General features: G+C 43.4%; 2 protein-coding genes across 5 annotated transcripts in view; one reads left to right on the forward strand and one right to left on the reverse strand.

Moving 5' to 3' along the window:
* Positions 1 to 7,114, forward strand: part of scn4bb (sodium channel, voltage-gated, type IV, beta b) — an 8,651-nt gene extending 1,537 nt beyond the window's left edge. For both annotated transcript variants that reach the window (XM_014196938.2, XM_014196939.2), the window contains exons 3-6: positions 3,882 to 4,045; positions 4,288 to 4,510; positions 4,718 to 4,847; positions 5,034 to 7,114. In XM_014196938.2, coding sequence (XP_014052413.1) covers positions 3,882 to 4,045; positions 4,288 to 4,510; positions 4,718 to 4,847; positions 5,034 to 5,130 — 614 coding nt within the window. In that variant the 3' untranslated portion in view covers positions 5,131 to 7,114. The remainder of the gene's footprint in view (positions 1 to 3,881; positions 4,046 to 4,287; positions 4,511 to 4,717; positions 4,848 to 5,033) is intronic.
* Positions 7,115 to 8,513: 1,399 nt separating this feature from the next.
* On the reverse strand, positions 8,514 to 15,396 carry tmprss4b (transmembrane serine protease 4b). Of its 3 annotated transcripts, none has more exons than XM_045717050.1 (14): positions 14,581 to 15,396; positions 14,379 to 14,441; positions 14,158 to 14,243; positions 13,764 to 13,875; positions 12,963 to 13,089; positions 12,761 to 12,868; positions 12,640 to 12,683; positions 12,326 to 12,488; positions 12,041 to 12,207; positions 11,652 to 11,747; positions 10,939 to 11,081; positions 10,649 to 10,798; positions 10,301 to 10,484; positions 8,514 to 9,356 (listed from the first exon to the last, which is right to left on the reverse strand). In XM_045717050.1, exons 3-13 carry the CDS (start codon positions 14,233 to 14,235, stop codon positions 10,473 to 10,475), a joined length of 1,200 nt encoding a protein of 399 aa, XP_045573006.1. In that variant the 5' UTR covers positions 14,236 to 14,243; positions 14,379 to 14,441; positions 14,581 to 15,396; the 3' UTR covers positions 8,514 to 9,356; positions 10,301 to 10,472. The 3 variants fall into 3 exon arrangements, with proteins under 3 accessions (XP_045573006.1, XP_014052415.2, XP_045573007.1); XM_014196940.2 differs by having other exon boundaries at positions 13,764 to 13,916; positions 14,106 to 14,243; XM_045717051.1 differs by lacking the exons at positions 14,379 to 14,441; positions 14,581 to 15,396 and having other exon boundaries at positions 14,106 to 14,191.
* Between the last annotated feature and the right edge of the window lie 419 nt (positions 15,397 to 15,815).

Consider the following 15,815-nt stretch of genomic DNA (forward strand, 5'->3'; position numbering starts at 1 on the left):
CAGCAGTGGTGTCTCTTCAGAGGTGTGTCACTAGATATGTCATCCACAGTATTATTATGCAGGGCCACAAGCAGTCTGTCATAGGAGTAGTATTCCTAAGAATTAAAAGGGCTAAAATGAATAAATGACTTTATTGATGTCAGACATTTACACATCATTTTACTTTGCCTTTACTGTAAACACAAAACTAAGAGCTTTGTACAACATGGAGTTACTGCATTGATTTTTCTTTAGCTTTTACCTCCGGGTAACAATATCAGTGTGATGAAAGGAGTCAAGTAATTTTTTATTGTTTTTATTTTTATTTAACCTTTATTTAACTAGGCAAGTCAGTTAAGAACAAATTCTTATTTACAATGACAGCCTACCAAAAGGCAAAAGGCCTCCTGCGGGGACAGGGGCTGGGATTAAAAATAAATAAAATAAAAATATAGGAAGAAAACACATCACGACAAGAAAAACAACACAACACAACATAAAGAGAGACCTAACAGCATGACAACACAGCATGGTAGCAGCACAACATGGTAGCAACACAAAACATGGTACAAACATTATTGGGCACAGACAACTGCACAAAGGGCAAGAAGGTAGAGACAACAATACATCACGCAAAGCAGCCACAACTGTCAGTAAGAGTGTCCATGATTGAGTCTTTGAATGAAGAGATTGAGATAAAACTGTCCAGTTTGAGAGTTTGTTGCAGCTCGTTCCAGTCGCCAGCTGCAGCGAACTGAAAAGACGAGCGACCCAGGGATGTGTGTGCTTTGGGGACCTTTAACAGAATGTGACTGGCAGAATGGATGTTGTATGTGGAGGATGAGGGCTGCAGGAGATATCTCAGATAGGGGAGTGAGGCCTAAGAGGGTTTTTATAAATAAGCATCAACCAGTGGGTCTTGCGACGGGTATACGAAGTGCAGTGATATGTCCTATAAGGAGCATTGGTGGCAAATCTGATGGCCGAATGGTAAAGAACATCTAATGAAAGTAGTCAGGTTGTTTCTGGGGTAACAACATCAGTGTGATGAAAGGAGTCAGGTTGTTTCTGGGTAACAACATCAGTGTGATGAAAGGAGTCAGGTTGTTTCTGGGTAACAACATCAGTGTGATGAAAGGAGTCAGGTTGTTTCTGGGTAACAACATCAGTGTGATGAAAGGAGTCAGGTTGTTTCTGGGTAACAACATCAGTTATGAAATTATTGTTTCTGGGTAACAACATCAGTGTGATGAAAGGAGTCAGGTTGTTTCTGGGTAACAACATCAGTGTGATGAAAGGAGTCAGGTTGTTTCTGGGTAACAACATCAGTGTGATGAAAGGAGTCAGGTTGTTTCTGGGTAACAACATCAGTGTGATGAAAGGAGTCAGGTTGTTTCTGGGTAACAACATCAGTGTGATGAAAGGAGTCAGGTTGTTTCTGGGTAACAACATCAGTGTGATGAAAAGGTCCCCTGCAGACCCAGGTGAATAGAATAATAATGCAGTGGGGAAATGGGTACTGCTCTGAGATGAAGGGAGGGTAGCAGCATCTGTTATGTGAATTATCAGGGTAATAATATCAGGGTCATATTACCCTGTTGCTTCTAACAGACAGCTGGAGAGATCAGGAGCTGTCTGCCAGGCTCAGTCACACTCTGAGCCAACAGGACCACAGGATCAGTCCAGCAGTACACCCTGCACCTCCCTCCACCCCCCTGAAGCTCAATTCACCATCTTAGCCAAATGATGTGCCTCGTTGGCTGCAATTAAACTATTTCATATGCACACAATTGCTGGGTCATGTAGGACATGAAGGCTGATCGTTTTGAGGATTTGCTGAATAAATAAAAGGTTGGTCTAAAATGTTAGTGGTGGTTCTATGGATTGTATAGTTGTACAGGTAGGTCTATGAAGTGTCATGCTTGATGTGTTCTTGAAAGTGACACATGTAGGTTAGGAAGTAGAAAGCCATTAGATCAGAAACTCAATGTAGACCGCTGCTGACACAATCCATAGGGGAGTCTAGGAGGGTCTTTTTCTGGGAGTCGCCACGTAAGATGTCCTGGTTTAGCTCTGAATGGAGAATGGCATGGGGTTGAGTCCTCCTTCCTTCCTGTATCTATCTTACTTTCTTTTTCCTCTCTCAAAGTTATCTAGCCCCTTTGAGCCATATCCTGTATAACTTCAGTTACCACTATACAGTATGTTAATGGTCACCAAACAGCAGAGAAAACATACAGACAGAGAGATGCAGAGGCAAGAGTAGAATCGCAATGCAGAGTATCAGAGAAAGAATATGAGCGAGAAAAAGGAGAGAGAACCAAATGACAGTGAAAGAAATGGAGAGTGAAGGACAAAAGAGAGAGTGAGAAAGAGAGGTGCATCTGCCCTGAGTGAGTTTCTGCAGAATCACTGTGCTGCATTGGGGCAGAGAGAGAGAGAGAGTGTGTGTGAGTCATTTCGAAGGAATTATGCATTCATACATATGTTCTCCCTCACTGTGCAGCCCACACCACATCCTTATATTGTCCCAAACTGCAGGGGGAGGGGCTTGTCCTAACCTGACCTTGAGTCGGTTATTGATGATGTCACACAGCTGAGGGGTGATGTAAAAACAGAGGCGGAGGAATTTTGAGGAATGGGGGCTGCAGAGGGACAAACAGAGCAAGAGAAAATGGGACAGAAGGGACAGGACAGGTAATACTGTTGTTTAGGGAATTGGAGGAGAGGACAGACTGAGAAGAGGGAGAAAGTGTGGGAGCAGCATTACTGTATAGTCCCAGTGAGTGTATGTAACCAGACTAACCATCCATCATCTTTATGTCCACTTCAGAAGTGTTGGTGTCGGCATTATCTGGATTGTGTAAAGAGGTAGTGGGACCTGCGTTATTTAGATTCCCATAAAGAGGGAGATGAGCCTGAACTCATTTGATAATTACTGAGTTTAATGAGCCTGCATTAAGTTAAATGGCCTCACAACATCCCAAACACTGTAATAAAATACCACACACACACACACTTGTAACTGTACATAACATGCCTGATGTAAATACAAACTCCTACATAATTGTACAATCAATCACAAACAGTGTGAGCATGCACATACAAACAGTAATGGAAACTTTATTTAATACTTTTTACCAACTTACAGACAGACAGACAGACAGACAGACAGACAACAGTCTCTATCTCACTCTTCCTATTTTGTCCCCCCTCTTTCCCTTGTTCTCCTTCACCCTATATCTCACTGTGTCAGGTCTGTGGGTCTGTTCCATAACATTACTGCAGACCTAAGTGTGTGTGGTCTGTGAATTGGGTAGACAGTGTTTGTACGTGTGTGTGTGTGGGATAGGTTAGAGGGAGTAGGGGATTATCACTCAATTGTTTTTGACAAGCTCTATGTCAATGGATGAGCTATAGTAACCTGGGAATGGACCAGGGATACATCCATCTCTCTCTCTCTCTCTCTCTCTCCTTTCACAGAGTGCAGCAACATTTTACACAATTGTAAAATAGAGGAGCTGGCTTGTTGTGCACTTGTTAAGTAAAAGAGATAATATTTCGGGAACAATTTAATTCTGGAAACAGTATCCATTGAAATGTGGAAACCACATGAGTAGACGGTGTACTTTCCTTTCTAACTCAGGTGTGTGTTGTCTTTTCCCTCTCTGGATTTCTCAGGAGTATTGTGTACTACCTTATAGATTCTGCCCCCCTCCCTCCCTCCCTCCCAGGTGTGTGTTGTATTTTCCCTCTCTGGATTTCTCAGGAGTATTGTGTACTACCTTATAGATTCTGCCCCCCTCCCTCCCTCCCTCCCAGGTGTGTGTTGTCTTTTCCCTCTCTGGATTTCTCAGGAGTATTGTGTACTACCTTATAGATTCTGCCCCCCTCCCTCCCAGGTGTGTGGTCTGCTCAGGGCCTGGAGATGTCCACAGGGAAGGTCCCATTCATGGAGGCGCTGAACGGCAGTACTGTGCTGCTACCCTGCACCTATGCCAGCTGTATCGGCATCAAAAACCTTTACTTCAACTGGCAGTACAATGACAATGGCACTATGCAGAAGGTGGGTCAAAACTGGCCTGGCCCACTAAAATACAACAGCCACACAATTGCAGTCATTCATGTCAGCTCAGATGTCACACAGATAGGGTCAGGGCTGTGGGGAGGTCAAATTTTCAACTGTTCTAATTTAGGTGGTGTAGACCAATAGTTTTCTGCATCATATCTCTAATGTGAGTGTTTTGATTGGAGTTGTGGTCAGATATTGCGTGTGTGAGATGATTGATGGCTGCCTGGTCCTCTCAGGTTTGTGAGTCAGTGATTCCGTCAGACGGGATGGATCCTCATCCAGTGAGTATCTACCGAGAGCGGGTGGAGTTTATCGGCACCAGTGATCACAACAACATCTCCATCCTGCTATGGAACATCACCTTTGAGGACGAGGGCCAGTACACCTGCTTCGGACGCAACCCCAAAGAGAAGGGCAAGAACCACAGCGCTATCTTTACCCTTGTCGTGGTGGACGAGTGTGAGTATTAACTAGAGTTCTCTTTGCTTTACTCCAGGCAGGCAGTACAGGTGTTCTGGTGCTAAACTTGGAAATGCTGGGTGGGTAGTCGGGTACCATAAGCAACAATGTCTAGATGTGTTGTGCTGTGTAGACGATGCACTGTAGTTAGCTAATGTTTGTCTGATCAGCGTCTACCTTCTCTCCTCCCTGGTTCCTTCTCTGCAGTACGAGTGGTGGACAACACTCTCACCATCATAATTGCTTCTGCAGTGGGCGGAGCCATCGCCCTGCTGATGACTTTCATGCTGGTGAAGAACTTCATCCTTTTCGTTCTCTTCAAAATCGAGGAGAGGAAGTGAGTAAGACAGATAGAGCCATGGAGACCAACTGGCCATCCACACAGAGAAACACCTTTAGCTCATCTCAGTGCCCCCAAACTGTAGTAAAGCATCAATACAGTCAGGCTACAATGATACCTGTTTTTTCCACGTAATTGTGTCTCTTCTAACCCTCCTCTCTCCTCTGCTCCTCCCGTCCACAGAAAGATCGAGTGCCTTGTACAATCTTCCTCAGCTGATGAAACAAACAATGTCTCAGGATCCAAAACTTCAAAACCACTGACACCAAAGAAGAAATAAGAGTACTTGCATGTATGTACATCCATATATAAATATACAGTTATATCTATGCATATACTGTATTTTTATCCATAAAAATGTGACTCCATGGGCAGGTTTCTTGGGCAGGTTTTTTGGACTGAGAAGCACGTCTGATGGAGAGACTTCATTGAAAGTGTTTGTTAGTCCAATAAGCTTAGGCTGTGTCCGGGAAACCTCCCCCATACGTTCAAGTTGATATCTCTTTTTTTTTATTAAGAACTGAACCTAGGACTGTTTTTCATATGATATTAAAAAGAAAATAGAATCTTAAGTCGGGGAATAATGCTATGTAATAACGCTGTTTAAACTGTGCTGGATCCTACTCCTCTCTTCACTAACCAACCCCACTGCCCTGGGTTCAACTGAAACTGTCTACAAAATCAAATGTTGTGTTTGTAGAAAATATATGGGATATTATTCACAGTTTAATTCAATCTCGAGTGCCATTCTGCCACTTCAGATCAGCTTTAGTCCTATTGCATAATACCACTGATTCGCATCAAGTTTAGTTTAGTGCTGTTTAGAATACAATATTAACTCTGCTATTCCTAAAGTAATTAATGAACCCTGTTGCATCATATTTAGAAACTAGGGTCTCTAAAGGGTTTTGCTGCGTTGAGGAGTGAGAAAGGATCCAGTTCAGAACATAATACATTTTCTTTGCTTGATATAATACACTGGTGCCTGTTAGCGCTTCTATCTTCCTCTGCTGGTAGGAAGACTAAATACTGCAAAACCATTTACCAAACGCAAAGGAATAATACTACAAGCTGATGAATGAAATGATAGACAATCCCTTAACCAACCCCCTAGAAAGAGGAATAAACCTCTAATAATGCTGCTTTCAAGACAAATAACCTTAATGCATTTATAAGCATGTGAAACCCCAAGGCAGATGTAGAGACAATGCTTGACAATAGAAATGTACTCTCTCGTGTTCTTTTCTGGAATCCCAGATTTAACCACATGTAATGTGTTTAGTTCTGCTTTGAAGCTGGTTCCAAATCCGCTGATATCATGCCAACCCTCACCACATCCAGTGGTTGGCAAGGCTATGCACTGTAAACTACTAGGTAGTGGGTTCACTGGCTTGAACATGAACGTATCAGACAGAAACACACCCCACATTCCTATTGTATGTCCACGGACAAATAGCTGTCTCTTTGTTGTTCTGAACACATTTACACAGACCAATGTTTTTACACACTGCAATAAGTACTCACGTGCTGCAGCGCAGCGGAATTTATGATGGTTCATTCATGGCTCATGATTCAACACAAATTCACCATGTGCGGAAAACAGATATCCCTCATCTACAGTCATTACGGATACCTCCACTAACTACACCATAAAGAGATGCATGGGGCAGCAGTTGTTGCAGGTAGAGTGATAGACGGGGACAGATCTTTACTGGACAGTGTAGAATAGACACACAACTAATATCCCATATTCAGCCCATTTATTGTGCCAAACTGGGATAACCCTGATAAACCCACATCTGATCAGGAATGGGATAACCCTGAGAAACCCACATCTGATCAGGAATGGACTGGGATAACCCTGAGAAACCCACATCTGATCAGGAATGGACTGGGATAACCCTGAGAAACCCACATCTGATCAGGAATGGACTCCTTTCATGGGGTTCCTAAGTTACTATGGAAATCAATCACTATTGAACTGCTATGGCATATATCCAATAGTGGCACGTTTAAGACACTGAATGTCTTGTTTCAAAATACCTCCAGTGTGTGGGAAAACATGCGTGTTCAGGGGAGAACTTCATGTCTATGTCCATTGTCTAGGACCTTGCTGCATCTGTCATTGTATAAACATAACAAATATACAGTGGGGCAAAAAAGTATTTAGTCAGCCACCAATTGTGCGAGTTCTCCCACTTAAAAAGATGAGAGGCCTGTAATTTTCATCATAGGTACACTTCAACTATGACAGACAAAATGAGAAAAAAAATCTATAAAAAAAATAAAAATCCAGAAAATCACATTGTAGGATTTTTAATGAATTTATTTGCAAATTATGGTGGAAAATAAGTATTTGGTCAATAACAAAAGTTTCTCAATACTTTGTTATATACCCTTTGTTGGCAATGACACAGGTCAAACGTTTTCTGTAAGTCTTCACAAGGTTTTAAACACACTGTTGCTGGTATTTTGGCCCATTCCGCCATGCAGATCTCCTCTAGAGCAGTGATGTTTTGGGGCTTTCGCTGGGCAACACGGACTTTCAACTCCCTCCAAAGATTTTCTATTGGGTTGAGATCTGGAGACTGGCTAGGCCACTCCAGGACCTTGAAATGCTTCTTACGAAGCCACTCCTTCGTTGCCCGGGCGGTGTGTTTGGGATCATTGTCATGCTGAAAGACCCAGCCACGTTTCATCTTCAATGCCCTTGCTGATGGAAGGAGGTTTTCACTCAAAATCTGATGATACATGGCCCCATTCATTCTTTCCTTTACACGGATCAGTCGTCCTGGTCCCTTTGCAGAAAAACAGCCCCAAAGCATGATGTTTCCACCCCCATGCTTCACAGTAGGTATGGTGTTCTTTGGATGCAACTCAGCATTCTTTGTCCTCCAAACACGACGATTTGAGTTTTTACCAAAACGTTCTATTTTGGTTTCATCTGACCATATGACATTCTCCCAATCCTCTTCTGGATCATCCAAATGCTCTCTAGCAAACTTCAGACGGGCCTGGACATGTACTGGCTTAAGCAGGGGGACACGTCTGGCACTGCAGGATTTGAGTCCCTGGCGGCGTAGTGTGTTACTGATGGTAGGCTTTGTTACTTTGGTTCCAGCTCTCTGCAGGTCATTCACTAGGTCCCCCCGTGTGGTTCTGGGATTTTTGCTCACCGTTCTTGTGATCATTTTGACCCCACGGGGTGAGATATTGCGTGGAGCCCCAGATCGAGGGAGATTATCAGTGGTCTTGTATGTCTTCCATTTCCTAATAATTGCTCCCACAGTTAATTTCTTCAAACCAAGCTGCTTACCTATTGCAGATTCAGTCTTCCCAGCCTGGTGCAGGTCTACAATTTTGTTTCTGGTGTCCTTTGACAGCTCTTTGGTCTTGGCCATAGTGGAGTTTGGAGTGTGACTGTTTGAGGTTGTGGACAGGTGTCTTTTATACTGATAACAAGTTCAAACAGGTGCCATTAATACAGGTAACGAGTGGAGGACAGAGGAGCCTCTTAAAGAATAAGTTACAGGTCTGTGAGAGCCAGAAATCTTGCTTGTTTGTAGGTGACCAAATACTTATTTTCCACCATAATTTGCAAATAAATTCATTAAAAATCCTACAATGTGATTTTCTGGATTTTCTCATTTTGTCTGTCATAGTTGACGTGTACCTATGATGAAAATTACAGGCCTCATCTTTTTAAGTGGGAGAACTTGCACAATTGGTGGCTGACTAAATAATTTTTTGCCCCACTGTACCTCCCTCAATCACTGAAGCAGTTTCTAATATGGACAAGCCCCAGTATTGCTGTTCCCATAGCATAGCCCTTCAAATAAATGCACTGGCTTGTTGCAGTAGCAGGAGGGTCTTTTGGGAACTTTACCTTAGAGATGTAGATTTACCTTAGAGATGTGCTAGACATGTATGTAAACCACAGAGATGTGTTGTACCAGTGGAGCGGTGAGTGAATGAACCTAAATAGCTGTATATTTAACATGAGGGTAAAGTTGAATGACCTCAGGTGTCTTAGATGAGAACAGATAGATGGCACGGTTAGATCATAGACAGTAGTAAATGTACTATCTCTGGTAGGACACGGATTTGAGCTTGTGGCACTGAATCCCTGGCTGACTCACACTCCTAAGAGAACAGTGATACTATGCAAACACCACTACTGAGTGGAAGACATGCATGTACTGTAGGATAGACTGCTCCAGTTCTCCCAATGGGATTTGCTTTCACAACGCAGCCCAGACATTACAGCAACATGAGTATAGCTACTGCAGGATTCCAATATACCATTCAGTTTTTACTGTGATGATAATGTGAGCAATAAAAATGACAAGAGCAACAGTAATCAAAGAAGGTTATGGGAAATGGAGTTCTGATGTTGAAGATGAGGAACATAGGTTTATATGGCACGGGTTTCCATGGCCCATCTTCTGTTCAGCATAAGGGTCTGTGGGATGGACTCCAGTGTGAGAAATCCTTGAAAGGAAGAACCTGTGGAGATATGCAATATACAGTATGTAATTTAAAGGAGCAACATAAGATTTTAGCCATAAATTACATTTCCTTGTGGTTTTATAAGGAGACTGCTTACAAAGGCTTAGTACAGCTTCTTACCTTATCACAATCCGAAAAAGATTGTTGCAAGGATGTGAATGCGTTTTGTATTGCTAATGTTCTTGCTATTGTTGTCAACCTCACAAACGAGAACCAATCGTGATACAGGAAGTTGTACAAAACTAATTGCAGCTTCACGCGGAATTCTAATAAGTAGGTTTTATTGTGAATTTCTATTCCGTTGCTACTACTGGCATGTAATTGACATTGGTCGCTAGTTGCAGGTGGAAATGTTACATGTATAACCTCTTAACATACTTAAAGCTTAACTGTGAAAGTGACTTACATGTCCTGTTGAAATGCCCTTACACAGTATTGTAGCAGTACCAACCGTCTTCCCTGAACGCTGACAACTGTACTGAAAAAAACTGGATGGCTGAAGCAATATGAATGTTCAATCTTTGTAGTTTGGAGATTGAGAACACGGTTGTACCACGTTGTAGCAGAGTTGCTGAAATAGTGACCTCTCATCAATTATTGCACTTCTGACAACAGAATGTTTGTGAATCTATAATGTAGCTAGACATTACTGACACCTTGGTCCCACATTGCTATCCCAACTAACGCAAATGTACAGTCATTTCCCTTTACTCCCTCTCAAATGATGCCCCCCCCCCCCATGTAATCTCTCCACCATGCATATCAGCTATATTCTTTATTATGAAAGCCACCAGAATCCAATAAACGTTTAAATAAAACCATGTTGTCATTTGTTGGCTGTCAAAAAAAAGAAAATTGGACTATTATCAAATCACAACCCTTCGCAAAAAATCTGATTTATTAAAACATTAATACATCCAAAAATCTCATACAGTACTTACATCTCTCAAAGGGAGTATAAAAGAATAAAAACGTGAACATTCACAGCTCAGTATTCAGTCACAGCTCAGTGGGATGTGTTTGTCCTTTGAGTGAATGTTCACCAGACTCAACTCAGCGCTCATTGAGAGAGAACCCCCGTCAGTTGAGTTACCTCGGAGAGAAACTGGATTTTTAGGAGTACTTCTGAAAAATAAGACAACCAAATCATATCAGGTAAGGCATTTTAAAGACACCTATAACAAGTAGGAATGCATCAAAATGAGGCATCAGTTTTCCATCACATTATCTGGCCCTGCCCTCCCCCTTTTGAGTCCCAGAGAGGTCTGTGATAGTGGCCAGACACCCACCTCCATGATGGAGTAGATCCAGTTGAGTTGCTGCTCTACGCTGCAGTAGACCCCAGGGTTCCCCGGGCGGGCACAGCCCACCCCCCAGCTCACCACCCCCACCAGCTGCCAACTCTTGGATAGGAACACCAGTGGACCCCCACTGTCACCCTGGGAGAGAAAGAGGGAGTGAGAGCAAAATAAATTACATTTTAAGACAAATGCAAAGTATGACTGCATTGGTAGCATGATAGTCTAGCAAACTAAAAGCAGCCATTTTGTAGGCGTGTGTGTTGGTGGAGGAGCTCTACCTGGCACGCGTCCACTTTGCCCTCCATGTTCCCTGCGCACAGCATTCTGGGAGTGAGTGAGGGGCCGTAGATGGAGGGGCGGGAGCACACCTTCCTGTCAATCAGAGACACAGTGGCACTCTGCAGAATTGAGGAAATTCTACCTGGGAAAGAGGAAAACCTCGTCAGTTGTACAACTGAATGCATTCAACAGAAATGCATCTTCCACATTTAACCCAACCCCTCTGAATCAGAGGTTCGGGGAGCAGTTAACTGCCTTGCTCAAGGGCAAAATGGCAGATTCTTTCCACCTTGCCGGCTCAGGGATTCAAACAAGGAACATGTCGGTTACTGTCCCAACCAACTGCTAGGCTAAGTGCCGCTCAGGAGATAACAGGTAGCCTCTTACACTAAGAACACAACAGAGACAATGGCCGGACATGGAAGTGTGCACTTGTATACGCTCTGCCATTGTCAGGGCTTTGGTCTACAATACGGTGGTAGGTAGCCTAGTGGTTAAGAGCGTTGGGCCAGTAACCGAAAGGTTGCTGGTTAAAATCTCCAAGCTGACGATGTGCCCTCGAGCAACACTAGTTCTTCCTGTAAGTCGCTCTGGATAAGAGTCTTAAATGTAAATATCTCATATATATATGCTTTACATAGATTGGATGTATGATTAAGCTTGGTTATAGGCCTGCCTGCTGCCCTGTACAGATAGCCCTGTCCAGTCTCACCTTTCTCCTGCTGGAAGCCCCAGCCAGTCACCACCAAGGAGTCCCCTGCCTTCAGAGGCAGGCTGTGGGGTGGCAGGCACACTGGGCGGAGGGTGTCTGGAGAGAGTCAAGACACATTTTTTAAAATTATAAACCTGGTGGTTTGAGCCCTGAATGCTGATTGTCTGAAAGCTGTGGTATATCAGACCGTATACCACGGGTATGACAAAACATTTATTGTCACTGTTCTAATATATTCTTCAGTGACAGAAATACAGTCCTGGCAGTTCAACTTCATAACACTAGAGGACAGTATGGGAAGGTAACCCCCATCATGCTGACCAATGAAGGTTATAGGCTACTGTAAAGGACTTGGACGGTTGAGTAACTGCTGGAGAGGTGTCCAGTACCTCCGGTAGTGACAGGCCTGGTGAGCTTCAGCATGGCGATGTCATAGTCGTGAGTGAAACCATTGTAATCTTTATTGATTATGATGGCTGCTACAGAAATCCCCCCAGTAGACATCAGGTGGGTCCTACCCAGCACCACTTGCCAGAGGTTCAGATCCTTCCCGTCACTGGGTGTGTGTGTGAAAGAAAAAGTCAGCATTTGTTTTGCATATGCAAAATTAAACAAATGTTATGACAGCAAAGAGCGTAATAAAGCAAAACACAATTTTGAGTGCGTGTGCTGACCGGCTGAAGCAGTGTGCAGCGGTGATAAGCCAGGTGAGGGAGACCAGGGAGCCTCCACAGACGTGCTGCTTGTCTTTCTGCAGGCTGGCCTGCCACGGCCACTCCTCTATGGTGGTGTCAGAACCTCCCACCACCCGGTCTTGCCCCACAGCATCCCCACAGTCTGGAGGGACACGCATGGGATGACAAGCAATATGGTAAGCACTTCCAACTTAATACAAAAATCCAACCATTTTTCTCAGGGGGCACCATGAAGTATCTATAGGGTAGTGGCAAAAGTGTGTAAATGGGTGGTGCTCATTTTAAATATTTACCTGAGCAGGATAGAGCTATCACAGAGCCTGAGATGCAGGTTTGTCTGAGAAACAGAGAGGATAGTCAGTTCCTCACAGCTAAACAGTCAGATGGCTGGACAGCATCCAGTAGAACACCTACCTGCTGATGAGAACAGTGTGAAGGAGACCCTCAGTTCTTACTGCACTGAAGGACTCTCCCAGTGAGTGGTGTAGGCTGGTGATATCCAGTCTATCGCTTTTAGGGTTCCTGGTGTAGATGACAAACAGTAGCCAGATATATACAGGAGATGCATAAGACTATGTATCTGACTGAATAGAAGAGTGCGGAGCTGTCATCTTACAATGTGTATCCGAGATGCTGACAGGCACTGCGGGTGTCGCTCAATCCCCAGTCGTCTGCACACACAGTGCTCCACCCAGCCTCCACCCTGAACACCTGTAGCACCATGCTCTCACCCACCAACCGCACTACAGAGAGAGACAAGGATGATGAGTTAAAAGGGCACTCGGCAGTTAAAAAAAAAAAAAAAAAAAAAAAGAGTTGCGTTTTCCCCGCCCCGCTAGTGTTTCTGCAGACTTGTAGTATTTACAAGTTCACTGTTAATTTACAGTCGTTTTATTACCTTTGACATATAAGTGAAGGCTTTCTCCTTGAGGAAACCTATTGGAGAATACTATAAGAGCACATTTTCCATAACCTGTAGGTAGAACTGGTGTCTGAATGGATAATTCAGAGCTTCTGCTTTTTCCTATAAACTGTATGGAACACAATATGGTCTGTACTTAACGTGCAGGGTTCTCACTTATGGTGGTACAAACTGACATGGAGGAAGGGAATGGGCAGGGTACACACAAATTAATGTAGTATTTTGCAGACATTACTGTAGTATTTACTACAGTGTTTGTGGATAATACTGTAGTATTTACTATAATATTCTACATAAAATGGCTTAACTTAACCCACAACAGTTAAACTAAGCACGAGGCATTGATCATTTATATTCTTCAACAATCAATGGGTACAAATCATTAATTTCTAAGTCCAAAAATGTATGTAGCAACTGAAGATTTCCCCTTTAAGAGAAAGAAGAATCAGAGAGTGGTATGGTAAGATGAGACGATGATGGTGCTGGTGGTCTTGCCTGGGAAGGTGGCGTTGGCCGGCTTGCTGGACACACAGGTGAGCTCGTCCTTTCCACCAGCACAGTCTGCTTTCCCGTCACACACCATCGTCACAGGGATGAACTTCAATGACTGGGAGCAGAAGAATAACTTGCTGTTGACAAGACACCAGACTGGGGAAGACGAGAGTGGAGGATATAGGATGGAGAGGGGTACAGAGGATGAAGGAGGAAAAGACAATCCGAAGGTTGACAGTGGTGCAACTCTACGATACAGGCTACATTACAACAGGAATATTATTTAGAGAAACTCCAGGCTTTAAAATGGTAGTTGAAGTTGAGACATGAGATGGAGAGACATACTGAAGTAAGCCCCCACTGCCAATATCCCAAGTGTGACCAGTACACAACACACAGTGATCAGGGTCATCTTCTTCCTAGCCCCCTGGTCCCTCCGGGCCACCGTAACCTGCCTCTTCTGGTGTTGAGGCATGATCAGAGCTGTCGGTGTGAGGACAGTTAAGTCAGATGTGAGTTGTGTTAAAAATACATTCCTCTCCCATTTTGGCAGTAATAATAAAGGCTACAGTAAGATGTGGTACTCCAGGTGATATACAGCAATCTGTTTTAACTCACCTTGAGACAGATCTAGATGTGTGGGCTTGTGTTTGGTGCTCCGAACAGCAGTATGTGTGATATCTAAGGGGGGTGGGGGGGTGAAGAGATCAACAAAAGGAACTGCATCTGAACCTCAAACATTTGTGCAAATCTAAATTTATCATGATATACACTTGTCGAGCAAAAGGTACAGTTAGTATGTCCCTGTCTCATATCTTACCAGTGTGCCCACCAGGCTGTCCTGTCTATCAGCTACTCTCCAGAAAAGTCAGGTAAGGCTTCTGCCAAGCTCTAGAAACAGCCATCAAACAGACAGATGCAACAATGCCATAACTCTCACAAGCACTTCTTGTGCCCTAATAACCAATCAGCAGGTGGGGTGGGATCTTTGCTAATTAAGCTAATTGGTTTGGTGTGAGGAGGTGATGTGATTAGGGGAATCAGGCGGTTTTGGCCCTGGCTGGGATAATACCAGAGACGGAAGAGGAAGCTAGAGACGTCTCACTCGCTCCTTTTTTCTGGTTCATATACAGTTAATGAACTGCTAAGAAGACCAGACCCAGCTGCTAAATCATTGGTGCCTATGGGAGAGCCACCCCTTAATTAAGCAGACTGGAACTGTGACTGTTTTTTTCTACGGTAAACAGCCTTCATTTATGCTCAGCACTACCTGTGATCCTTGGGAAGTCCCTACCCTATACTTAACCCCTACTCTAACCTTAACCCTTACATTAACCATTTTCAATGTCAACTTAATGGGGTGACATCAGAGGTGGGACATCCCAAGCATTAGACTTTTCCCTTGTCCACCATCTTTGATGATACTACAGGCCCAGCGCTGTCTGTCTATCTATCACATTGTTGTCAAAAGATATTATTGATCTCTACTGTCATGATTCTAGATATCCCATATGAGTAAACTACTGTACATTTTATTGACTGATCTATGTGAGTGCATCACCAACTGTAAATTATCTGGTTTCTGACAAACAGACAGCACAGTCGTGTCCAAGAGTTTTGAGAATGACACAAATATTAATTTCCACAAAGTTTGCTGCTTCAGTGTCTTTAGATATTTTTGTCAGATGTTACTATGGAATACTGAAGTACAATTACAAGCATTTCATAAGTGTCAAAGGCTTTTATTGACAATTACATGAAGTCCATGCGAAGAGTCAATATTTGCAGTGTTGACCCTTCTTTTTCAAGACCTCTGCAATCTGCCCTGGCATGCTGTCAATTAACTTCTGGACCACATCCTGACTGATGGCAGCCCATTCTTGCATAATAAATGCTTGGAGTTTGTCAAAATTTGTTGATTTTTGTTTGTCCACCCGCCTCTTGAGAATTGACCACAAGTTCTCAATGGGATTAAGGTCTGGGGAGTTTCCTGGCCATGGACTCAAAATATCAATGTTTTGTTCCCCGAGCCACTTAGTTATCACTCTTGCCTTA

The sequence above is a fragment of the Salmo salar genome, chromosome ssa04, assembly GCF_905237065.1.
Source record: "Salmo salar chromosome ssa04, Ssal_v3.1, whole genome shotgun sequence".
Taxonomy (NCBI): domain Eukaryota; kingdom Metazoa; phylum Chordata; class Actinopteri; order Salmoniformes; family Salmonidae; genus Salmo; species Salmo salar.

Coding starts and splice junctions, on each gene's coding strand:
- tmprss4b (XM_014196940.2), bottom strand. CDS start 14,235: ATGCCTCAACACCAGAAGAGGCAGGTTACGGTGGCCCGGAGGGACCAG. Junction 12,684..12,760: donor CACACTGTTCTCATCAGCAG/GTAGGTGTTCTA, acceptor TCTGTTTCTCAG/ACAAACCTGCATCTCAGGCT. Junction 12,208..12,325: donor GCTGCACACTGCTTCAGCCG/GTCAGCACACGC, acceptor ACACACACCCAG/TGACGGGAAGGATCTGAACC.